Source organism: Diabrotica virgifera, chromosome 10, assembly GCF_917563875.1.
Source record: "Diabrotica virgifera virgifera chromosome 10, PGI_DIABVI_V3a".
In the NCBI taxonomy this organism is placed as follows: domain Eukaryota; kingdom Metazoa; phylum Arthropoda; class Insecta; order Coleoptera; family Chrysomelidae; genus Diabrotica; species Diabrotica virgifera.
Window position 1 is genome coordinate 91,604,230 of NC_065452.1, and position 12,035 is coordinate 91,616,264.

General features: G+C 30.9%; 3 protein-coding genes across 4 annotated transcripts in view; 2 read left to right on the forward strand and 1 right to left on the reverse strand.

Annotated features, from left to right (window-relative positions):
• Positions 1–12,035, forward strand: part of LOC114337497 (facilitated trehalose transporter Tret1) — a 283,346-nt gene that overhangs the window by 177,780 nt on the left and 93,531 nt on the right. The window lies entirely within an intron of this gene.
• Positions 5,941–8,535, forward strand: LOC126893346 (uncharacterized). The gene is made up of 3 exons (XM_050663430.1): positions 5,941–6,352; positions 6,476–6,869; positions 7,692–8,535. Exons 1-3 carry the CDS (start codon positions 6,282–6,284, stop codon positions 8,517–8,519), a joined length of 1,293 nt encoding a protein of 430 aa, XP_050519387.1. The 5' UTR covers positions 5,941–6,281; the 3' UTR covers positions 8,520–8,535.
• Positions 6,894–9,757, reverse strand: LOC126893349 (uncharacterized). Its single transcript, XM_050663432.1, has 3 exons — positions 9,428–9,757; positions 8,626–8,985; positions 6,894–7,581 (listed from the first exon to the last, which is right to left on the reverse strand). The coding sequence occupies exons 2-3, from the start codon at positions 8,980–8,982 to the stop codon at positions 6,967–6,969; spliced, it is 972 nt and encodes a 323-aa protein (XP_050519389.1). The 5' UTR covers positions 8,983–8,985; positions 9,428–9,757; the 3' UTR covers positions 6,894–6,966.

The following is a 12,035-nucleotide window of genomic DNA, read 5'->3' on the forward strand; positions in this document are numbered from 1 at the left end:
AAAATGGTACACATTTTTATTACTTTATTTTTTTGTCTGTGTCTTCTCCTTTTCATCGAGTTATTTTAGTTCTTATACTATTCACAAGCCTTAAATTTCCATTGGACTAAAACCGATTCTTTGTTTCACTGAATGGTAATCACCTAATCACCAAGGGTATATCAAATCAAAAATCGGATATTAGCGAGACATAATCGGATCTTGCCGGTAAAATTACTATAAAATAATTAATGTGGTTGTTTAATAAACCCAGTCGATTATGATGAGTGTTACTACAGAAATTTTTACTATTACTATTGAGGTAAGTCATGTAATGCTTGATTAATTGTGTGAAATATTGTAACAATTTTTTCGGAATATATGATAATATAGCTTACTTACTAAAGTTATTAAAGAGTTATTGCCAACGTCTTTTAAGTCGGCCTGTAATAAAAGATCCTTTATTTTGACATATAAGCATGCGCAGTATTGCGTCATTTATTTTTGTCCTTTAATAAAATACTGTATTTAAGGAAAATTAGAGGACACCGTTCTTTTAATAAAAGTTCCTTTATTTTGACATAACGTGTCAAAAATGTGAAGAAAGGTCTAACTTCACTTGTATTTTGAATTTATCTTGTCGCTTCTTTGGATTGATAATTTATGTATCGTGGGATTGATATTTGATTACTTTCATCATTAAAGTTGTATGTTGGGTTTTATTTATTAAAAAGAACTCTAAGTAATATTCTCATATATAGATTATTGATGTTTTCACCCAAACGAATATAAAAAAGAACATTTTATTGACTCTTGAGTTATTAAAAAAAGTTGTAAAAAGGAATATTATGTAAATAATTTTAAAATGTTACTAATTACAATGATCATTAACTCATTTATTAAACTCAATATATTTTACATTTTTGTATACAAATAAATATTGATTATAGATATGAGGTAATTTCAATAAATTTTAATGAAAGTTAGGATTTGTTAAAATTCTAGATTAAAAAGAGAGTTTAATTCAACAGATATATAACAATAACAACAGGTTAACACAATAAAACAAAGGTTCAAATATATGTTTGAAATTTTAGTCCTTTAGAGATTAGAATCTATAAAGTTTTTAATCAAAAGTATTACACTTTCATTTTCATGCCATCTTCTTCTTTTGGTTCCTATCCGTTTCGAATGTTGGAAATCATATTAGCAATCATAACCTTGCTAGCTGCGATTCGAAACAGTTCCATTGATATTCTCCCTCTGCCGAGTCTTCGCTTACCTTTGACTGTACTTTGCAATATGTACTGCAGCAGGGAGCAATGGTGCTGATTTCTCATATGTGTCCCAGATACTGAAGTTTTATGCGTTTAATGGTAATCACAATCTCCAATTCCTTCTTCATTCCTTCCAGAACCTCCTTGTTCGTGATCCATTTCGTGCCATCAGTATTTGTTTATTTAAACACTGCCAAAAAAATTAATAAAAATTCACCATAAATCTTAATTCTTGTGTTATATTTTTATCTATCACTCGACACCGTAAGGTACAAGAGGGCGGCTTAAGTAAGTCAGTAAGTAAGTAAAGTATTTTTATCTATCGGGAAATTTATCTGACAGATTAGATATTAGAGGTCTTTTCATTTCCAGATAACTAATTATTGGGAAGTTTATATAACAGTATCCTTAGTATCTGTCTTTTCAGCTCCGGATAACTAGTTAACGGGAAGTTTTTCTCTGTCAGATATCTATTAGTATCTAATCTGTCACATAAACTTCCTGATAACTAGTTATCCAGAGGTGAAAAGAGAGGGCCATAATGGATCGTAATGAACATTTAAACGATAAAATATCAAACACCAATAGCATGTATATATTTATAAATTTATTATTTAAAACCTGCTAATGATCATAAAATACTTAAAATCAGTCACCAATATAATATTTATATTTATTTATAAACTTATTAACAAACTGCAGTCCAATAAAAATACAATTAGTTAAAGCTAGTTAAAGCTTTAAAAATGTCGAACAATATTTTTAAACAAACACACACACAATTTAGTTGCATTAGGTTAGCTCCTGGTTGAAAATGTACTGCCACAGCTTCTATATCAATATCAACAAGCACGCTCATTTGATAGTATTTCAACGTTTTCTCTATTATCTACTGCAATATTATGTAAAACTGAACAAGCTGATATTATTCTTTGAACAAAAGGTAACTTGCATCTCATTACATATTATGTTAAAATGGGAAATCTCTTCAAAATACCAAATGTTCTTTCAATAACAATTCTTGAAGGGATTTGTGATTGATTTATAAAAACACAACTTCTGTCTGAAAATTCTGCAATGGTGTCATTAGGTAGTTGTAATTGAGGACTGGATATCCACTATTCCCTAATAATATATTCTCCAGAAATTCCCCATTTTATATACCCATAATGCAAAAGTATGTAAAAACTCCTAAAATAGTATTTCCAATTGCACTTCCATATTATTGAACGATGAGTATTATAGGATATATTATGTTGTTCTCTAAACATCTTTAAATGACAAAATAATTAAATTTAACGTTTTACTCTTTTCAATTATCTTATTTTAATTTTTATCAACAAATAACATTTTATAGGTTTTTTTATATTCACATACTTACAAAAATATTTCATGTCATTTGTCAAAATAAAAGATTCCTTAACTGCGTTTGCAATACCACTCTTTTAGACCCTCCTGTATTTGTCCTTTATTAAAGTATCCTCTAATAAAGGATCCTTTATTTTGCGTTGGCAATTAGAGATATATCGAAACCCTATTTAACATCGTCCTTTAATAAAAGATCCTTTATTTTGACATATACGCAAGCGCAGTATCACGTCCTTTATTTTTATCCTGTAATAAAATATAGGCAAATATAGTATTTAAGGAAAAATAGAGGACAAAAATCTTTTAATAAAGGATTCTTTATTTTGACGTAACGTGTCAAAAATGTGACAAATTTGTCAAATTATGTGAAGAAACAAGAAAAGAAAGGTGTCTAACTTCACTTATATTTATGTTTTTATCAACAAATAGAATTTTATAGGTTATTTTTATATTTACAAAAATATTTAAATGTGTCATTTGTCAAAATAAGAGATTCCTTAAAACTGCGTTTCCGATAACTCTCATTAGACATATCTTGTATTTGTCCTTTATTAAAAGATCCTGTAATAAAGGAACTTTTAACTTAGGGTTTAGATATCTCTCTAATAACTCCCTATTAGCTACTTTAAATAATCTTTTATTTATTTACTTTTTCATTACCGTTCAATGGTATGGTTTTTAAAGTTTTAGTAAAATGAAAATTATTTTTTGTCGCATGTCATTTTTCAAGTAAACTTTTGATTAAACCATTGAGACGAAATTCCACGCTTGAAAAATTTTCTTATAATGTAGGAGTTTGTCACCAGTGTCCAATAGCAAACGATTTTTTAACATCAATACCTTTAATTGTATATATTTTTGAAGTTATACCTACTTCTTTAGGCGCGTTGCGAGTAAATTTATATGTGCGCGAATTCATCAAAAGTCTTGGTCCTGGGCGCAGCTTAAACGTTATACGTCCTCTGATTGGGTAATTACAATGACCTGTCAACATTGTTCAATATGTCGGATATTTTATTAATACGTCAATGGTTATGGGTAAACACATTGTGTGTGTATTAGTTTTTATTGTTTTGAGGACAGAGACAAAAAGCAAGTTTATAATTGTAGTGACTTTTTAAGTAGTTTTTAAAAGCAACAGGTACGTAATTGTAGTGTTTCAGTATTGTAATAAAAAATTACATACCTATTTAGAAAATGTACCTAGCTAGTAGGTAATGCTTTGATTTACATAATTTGCTTACCAACAAAATTTCTACCAATCTTCATCTAATATATTGCTTTTTTAGTCTATATTTTGTTATATTTTAATATTTTAATTCCACAAGAATCAAACTTATTTGATTAAACTAAGAGAATAAGCAACTGTCAAAAAAGATTAAAACGTTTAGTTGCTATATCTTCCCACATCATTCATATGTCTCGATAGCTAAATTCTGCGTGCGATGAGTTCAAAATCTAACAACCTGATAGACGCAGGTTCAATCCCCAATGCAAATTTTAATTTCTTTTTATTTTTTTTTCAGAAAATACATATTTAGTTAAAATTTTTGTCGACAATTATTGTTCAGACATCATTTCTTTGTTTCATTTTTCAATGGGTTTTATTCTTTTATTTTTTTAATTTTTGGTATTATTTTAATACATTTTTTAACGTAGTAAGTATTAAAATTAGTTTAATATTTAAATAAAATATAAATAAACTGTTTAAAGAATATTGATTTCGTTGGAATCATATAATAGAAGTATAACTTCTTACGTACGTACAAAGTACACACATTCTTTTTTTCTCTATATTTTTGGTTTCTCCTCGTTAGGTTTAGGTTTCTGAGTTCTTTCCAGACTATTAGATATTATACAGCTCCATTTTACTGTTATTTTAGCTTTCATTTTAATTTTAAAGTTTTCCCTAAATTATATCACTTGAATTGTTGTAGAACTTTGTAGATTTCTGCCAATTGTACGGAATATTCGCAAAAATAGTGTCTTGATTTATGCATAATTTTTGGTAAACAGTATACCAAGCAATAAATTCAGCAGAGGTTTAAGATGAAAATGCTCCACACATAGCTTTGAATTTCTAAAAGGGCCGTGCTAAGCCCATGGACCGTACGAATTGTATACCAACATACATAGAAACCTAGAGTTATAAAATTATTACCAATTTTCATCAAAAAGTTATATCAACCTACGCCGAGAATATGCATTAATTAAGGAATACAACAAAATAATGGATAGTCGTCAACTTCTAGTCCACAACGACATCCCTGCTATTTTTGGAAACTATCTCCGATCCAGGTTACCTCCCCTGAAATCCGCTCAAGCGCTGCAGCAATCCAATTTCGACTTAAATGCCCGATGGAGAGAATAATTGGAAAGTAAGACAGATACCCATTACCATAGTCCACTGGACGTCATAGACCAGCGGTTCTCAACCTGTTTGAGTGATCTACCACCTACAGTTCTTATTTTTATTATTTTTGTTACCACCTATATTTTTAAATTGTATTATCAATACTTACTAAGTACTACTATTTTAATTTTTTCTGTGTTTTGTGTACCACCGCCAATAATGATATGTACCACCAGTGGTACATGTAGCACAGATTGAGAACCTCTGTCATAGACAAGCCTGACGAATTTGAACGTCCCCGTAAGATTTGGGCAGCCCTTAATTGAATCAGAAAAAAGTGTGGAAGATACGCCGGCTCGCTCTATAGATGGGGTAAACTTCCCTCGCCTTCTTGTGATGACGGCGCTGCAAGACAGACAGGCGGCCCTATAGACTTTGTCATGGTAACAGAAAAGAGTGAATAGAATATATTTCTGTATGCCGGGGGTAAAGGGCACTATGTCCATTTTTGTCAATATTGGGATTTTACTGCAGTTATAATGAGCTTTTAATTCTCCACACAGAGGTATAGAGTAGAGCACTATGTCCTACTTTATAAAAGAACAAAGATAAGCACCTTATAAAAAGCATCATGTCATATTTTGTTTAGAGGCAGAGGGCAACATGTGGACATGAAATCCTATCCCCCTCAGGGTAAAGTATTACACTTTACCCTGTAATGTTTGTCATGAAGGAGAAACAAATTAAAGTTTAACATTGTATAATGCATTTTTAGTAAACATCTAAGTACCATGACCCAAAAGATTGCAGAGGTAAACAGCACTATGTCCACTACATTGTGTTTTAATTTTTTTATTAAAAATAAATAAAATTTATTATCACAATATGTGCTTTAAATAATACAATTTTGAAAGTTAATAATCTGAAGAATAAATCAGACAAGGGATTGTGACATAATGTGTATTAACATACATCCTGTGAATAATGAAACACAAAAATAAACTTAAAACGCTTCTCCTGTAAAATTACAAATTTGTGACATAGTGCCCTTTATTATGCTGGTTTTCCACCAGAGAGACAGTTTTTAGAAACACAAACAGAAACTTTTTGAACGAAAAAAAACAAAAACAAAACTTAAACAATCCCAAAACTCTTGTTTCCATTTAGCGGACTTCATTTTGTTCGAGTTTTGTTTTTGTTTTCGGTCCTTTTCCACCGGAAAACAAAAACAAAACACAAACTCGTGTCGACAACAACATTTGTTGTCGCGAGGAAGTCAAAGCAGTTTTTCTTTAATTAAAACAATGTTTTTTTCTCAAGAAGATTTTTTTATTCTTAGTTGTGGATGGTTAATATTGAAGTCATTGGAAAAAAAGTAAGTAAATATAATTATGTTCGGTGTACTAGCTGTTTACTAGCCAAATAATCACTTTAAACGGTACATATATATTTTTTAGTAAATATAATTCATAAATGATAAAACAGTATTGTTTTTTAGGAGAAGAAGAAAACGCAAACACAGATATTGGGTTCGATCACTTTTATCTAGAAGAGTGAACGATGGTGCTGCACAATTGATGAACGACATCCAAAATGATGACTTTGGGTTGCATGGGGAACTGCGCTCATCTTTTCATAATTTTGTGAGAATGTCTTCCTCTGATTTTGAAGAACTAATTACATTAATTGGAGGAAAAATTGCCAAGTTAAATACAAACTTCAGAGATTCAATTTCTATTAAAGATCGATTAGCAGTAACACTGAGGTTCCTTGCAAGTGGGGACAGTTATCAAAGCTTAATGTACTTATGTAAAATATCTGTTCCCTCCATATCACGAATTATACCAGAAGTGTGTGATGCCCTAAATGAAGTTCTTAATGATTACATAAAGGTAAGCAATTAAAAATACTATATATTTTATTTATTTCTGATTATTAAGAAGAAAAACGAAATTAATACATTTTAACTTACTTTTAATACATATTTTTTTAATTAATGTCCTGAAAAAGTGATGAAAAAGCTTCTTTTAAAATACTTGTCTCTCCTTGTATTGGGTTGAAATCATTTGTCTCGCTTAAAGTAATTACTTGAACTTTCTGTCCTGACATTGCACTTGCTGATGAATTGTCAGATATGACAGCCCATGACGGTGTGGAAGGTGAAGGCATTGGGGTGCAACTGCTTTGTGGAAGGTGGGACCTGCGAGCATCAAACAATATATTTGTAATCTGCTGTTGCACAGTAATCCTTGAGTATTCAGTTTTTAAGCTTCTAATATTATTAGCTACCATCTCTCCAAATACGTCATATTCATCACGCTCTTTTTTTTCATATACTGATTTCATCATATTAAATACTTGTGTGCTTTCACTTTCATTGTCTTTCTCCACATTTCTATTGGTTTTCTTTTTGGGTTGGTTTTTTGATGTAAACTCATTTTCAGGTGCATTTGAGGTTGAAGCATTTTGCATACAAAACTTGTCAGTTTCCAATGGTGTAGCAGAGTTTTCAACTTTAGATCTTTCAGGTTCATCCTCGAGGTCATGGATGTCAACAGAATTTTGGGTCTCCGTTTGAGGGTCGTCATCTGAAGATTCACTTTCCTGAAAACAAAAAACTTGTATAATTTTATGCTAATCTGTATAAACATTGCTCAAATTATGTTCGTTATGTTAATGCCAAAATTATAAACAAATTATTCTTTTTATTTTAGGTGCCCACCAACTCAGCACAGTGGCAAAAGTTGGCGAATGATTATAACACTAGCTGGAACTTCCCAATGTGCGTGGGAAGCATGGATGGGAAGCACGTTGTCATGCAATCACCCAAATATAGTGGAAGTGAATTTTTTAATTATAAAGGCACATTTAGCATAGTTCTCTTTGCTGTAGTCGATGCAAACTACAATTTCACCTACGTGTACATTGGTTGCCAAGGGCGTATATCAGATGGGGGAGTTTTTAAAAATACCGGCTTTGCCAAATCTTTGAGCAAAGAAATGCTTAACTTACCCGAAAACGCATCCCTTCCAGAAAGAGAGAAACGTGTACCGTATGTTTTTGTAGCCGACGATGCTTTTCCCTTATCACCAAATATATTGAAACCGTTCTCCGGACACCAGGATCGCGGATCTATGCAACGCATATTTAACTACCGTCTGAGCCGAGCAAGAAGAGTGGTCGAAAATGTGTTTGGTATATTGGCCTCTGTGTTCCGTATTTTCAGAAAACCTATACTACTAGAACCACCAAAAGTAGAAAAAATTGTGCAAACTTGTGTTTTATTACATAATTACCTGCGCCGAAATACCGAATCAAAAAATACTTATACACCACCGGGGTCATTTGACGTAGAAGATATAGATTCGGGAACTATTAGAAATGGATCGTGGAGGAATGAATCACAACCAACTGCATCAATGTTACCTCTAAAACCTGTGGCTAGGAAATCTTTGCAAGAAGCACAAAATATAAGAAATGAATATTGTGAATATTTTATTTCAGACCAAGGACAAGTACCCTGGCAATTAAAATATGCGTAAATAAAGGGGATTATGTTAGCAATTTGTAATTATTGATTTATTTTCTTTTTTTTTGTGAATACCTAAATCCCTTAAAATGTAAGTAAACAATAAACAAAAAGCTTACCTCATATTCTCCACCGATTTGAACGCCTTTTCTTGGTTTATTTTTATCATGCATAAAACTCATTGCGTTATAACCAAACCACCTGGGTATAAAATTCTGACCCGCGCCAGATTTTTTTATTTTTTTATAGTTTCTTCTTTCACGTAGGTATTGTGACGTTATGTTTTTTATTTTTCTGGCTATTTCCAGGTAATTGGTGTCAAACAATTGGGCAATTTGTTTATGTGAATCCACTTTTGCAATCCTATTTTTATAGTTGGCATCCCTTGGGTACCACAAATTTCTATGTTCCCTCAAGGCATCTATGAGGGTACAAATTTCTTCAGTAGTCCACTCCTTTTTACCACCTTCAGACATGATCTGAAATAACCAATGAATAATGTATATTATTTATTTAATAACCATGGTAATATTATTAATGAACTATTCAATTAATTACTATCTAAAAAAAGGAAAAAGTTTGTTTACATCTGATCATATGGGTCACTATATCATGTACAAAATTCAATATTTACCCATCTTGCCTTTTTGAACATTTTGTACATGAGATCAAAACAATTTATAATTTATAAAAATATCTTACAAAAACAACAGGCTACATAAATGGTAAATAGATTTCACTTAAAACTAATTTTGCTATAAAATAAAATTAACTTGTTACAATAATCTATAGGATGGTTCTGATAAGATGAAGTAAATATTCATTTTACCTTTATTTCTTTGATAAGAAACATCAGCTGTATTCATATACATTGATTTTATGTAAATAGTATTTATATAAAAAAATACATTATTTACTTACCTACAATTTGGTTCAATTCAACAAATATTGATAACCTGGCTGGTTATATTAATATTATATTATTATTATATTATTAACCTTGTTGGCTACAAGTATAAAAACAAGAGAACAAAACACGACTGTTTCCACTAAACAGACTAAAACAGGCTACAGTTTCAAAACATGTCGAAACCTTTTGATGTTTACCGCTACCGAACGGGACACGATAAACAAAACTGCAACTGTCGCAAAACACGCCAGTCTTCAAAAAGTTTCCAAAAAGTTGCAGTTTTGTTTTATTCGACACGAGTTTGTGTTTTGTTTTTGTTTTGTCCGTTCAGTGGAAAACCGGCATTACCTCCGGCATACAGATTTATAAGAAAAACTGGACATACGTTTATGTAAGGGGGGATTTTTATTACTTTACCATCATTTTTAAGCGGGCATTAAAATGACGAAGGCACTATATTTGTGAACGCACTTTACCTCGAATTATTGATTCTTAGGAATTTCAAAAATTGAATTGGCGCATGAACGGTCGGATAGTGTCACCGATCAAACACTTCCACTAAATTCTCTGTTGTGCAAGGTAGAATAATTTACTGACAATTTGAAGCACATGTTTCTGCATTTATACACTACTACTTAAAATGTGGATTATGTGTAATAAAACAGGGCCAAAGTAAGTCTGTCTTTTTTATAAAAACGTTCATTTTCCGGTGAATGAAAATAATCGATAGCTCTGAGGTTTTCAGGGTCAAGATCATATCTGTCAGTTTTCTTATATTCGTAGTATGTTGTTTCAGTTAGTTTTTAGTAACTGCAATAACTATGGAACTATTATCTCTAAGTAAGCTAAGTATTTACGGAGAAGAAATGAAAAGTGGTATTTCTAAGTATTTTATACAATAGCTATTTGTATAACAAGGGAGGAAAGTGTAACTTTTCCTCCCGAGAATGAAGTTTACTGCCCGACGCGTAGCGGAGGGCAGTAATCATTCAAGGGAGGAAAAGGCACTTTACTCCCATGTTATACATATGGGTTTTCCACCTTCCTCAAATAACAAGTAATTTTTTCATTTTTACTTAATTTATTTATGTAACTAACCAACAAAATTTATTAGAACTAAAACAACAAGTAGGTACAATATAACTGTCAACTGTCAAATATAAGTCAAATTATTAATGTAAACATTGTTAAATCAAAATAACAATTTACTGTTTTTTACCATTCTGCAAAATACAGGATGTTTTATAAATAAACGTTAAAATGTATAGATACTTCGTAATAGAAAATAGATATTATACAGGGCGTCAATAAGTTATATTTCATGAATGAAATACCATGACGTCACTTTTACTTTTCCTCCCTAGGGAGGAAAAATATTTTCCTCCCTAGGGAGGAAAAGTACAACTTTGCTCCCTACAATCAGGTCCGGAAAAGTATACTTTCGGTAGAGGTAGGTGGAAAAATAGTTTACATTCGTATTTTAAATAAATGATGGATTCGACCGTTACTCGATTCATTAAGAATTAAACGCTGAAAAGTTTTGTTTTCTCACTTCCGCAAAATTTATTAGAATCTACACTAAGCGTCAAAATTAACGCACCACCTTAAAAATGGGACATTTTTGAAGTCTCGTATTTTCTAAACCTGTTGTCTGATTTTAGTGATTTTTTTTAGTATGTTATAGCTTTATAAGAGTAGTTTCATACTCTCATTCTTGCAAGAGATAGCGGTATGAATTCATCTAAAAAGAGTTTATTATTTACAATATGTACAAGATAGATTAAAAACATTAATATAACTGAAATAACTAAAAAATACAAACCTAAAAAGAGAATAAAGAACAATGCTATTTCTTACGCTATGAGTTTTTTGACAACTATCAAATAATTTACGAAATGTCAATCAAACTACAATTATAGAGTCATGCTACCTAAAACTATAAATAACTTAAAATAACGAAGTGCGGTTTTATTAAAAATAAATATAGTTTTATTTTTACATCCCCCCACCAACAGGTATGACTAATCATTAAAGTCTATGGTTGGTATCAATTTTGAGATGTGAAAATAATTTATATCGTTTCTTTTTTATCCAATATCTATTTCATATAACGTATTTGAAATTCGTTTCTTTATTTGAAACGGGCCTAGTCTTATTTCATCAAGCTTTTTTATATTTAGCTTGGATTTATTATCTACATATACCCAATCTCCTTCTTTAAAGTCATAGAATTTTCTATTTTTGTCATACAGCTTTTTGTAAAAACTAGTTGAATATTTAACTGTGTCATATTGTTTCTAAATATTTTGGAATTTACTCCCGGATACTGATCTGTTAATAATGTTTTTATGGGGTGTTTATCTTGAATTTTAGCTATTAGTTTTATGAAATCATCCGTCGTCTGATTTTTGAAAGTAACTGCAAATGCATATCTGGTAAAATGATCTACAAGTAAGTGGAGGTATTTTTTTGTTGAACGATTGCCACCAAATCCTCCGATTGTATCTAGAGACATTATCTCGAAAGGTTCTTTTGCCGGTCCTAATTGTGACAAGAGACCATATTTTGGACTTACTCTCGTTTTATTTTTACAGCATTTTTGGCAGATATCCTTTGCCA

Bases quoted from the DNA above. Each gene is read 5' to 3' on its own strand.
- LOC126893346 (XM_050663430.1), top strand. From the start codon at position 6,282: ATGTTTTTTTCTCAAGAAGATTTTTTTATTCTTAGTTGTGGATGGTTA. The intron at 6,353-6,475 runs GTAAGTAAATAT...ATTGTTTTTTAG, and splicing joins TTGAAGTCATTGGAAAAAAA to GAGAAGAAGAAAACGCAAAC. The intron at 6,870-7,691 runs GTAAGCAATTAA...TTTTTATTTTAG, and splicing joins TTCTTAATGATTACATAAAG to GTGCCCACCAACTCAGCACA.
- LOC126893349 (XM_050663432.1), bottom strand. From the start codon at position 8,982: ATGTCTGAAGGTGGTAAAAAGGAGTGGACTACTGAAGAAATTTGTACC. The intron at 7,582-8,625 runs GTAAGCTTTTTG...TTTTGTTTTCAG, and splicing joins AAATCGGTGGAGAATATGAG to GAAAGTGAATCTTCAGATGA.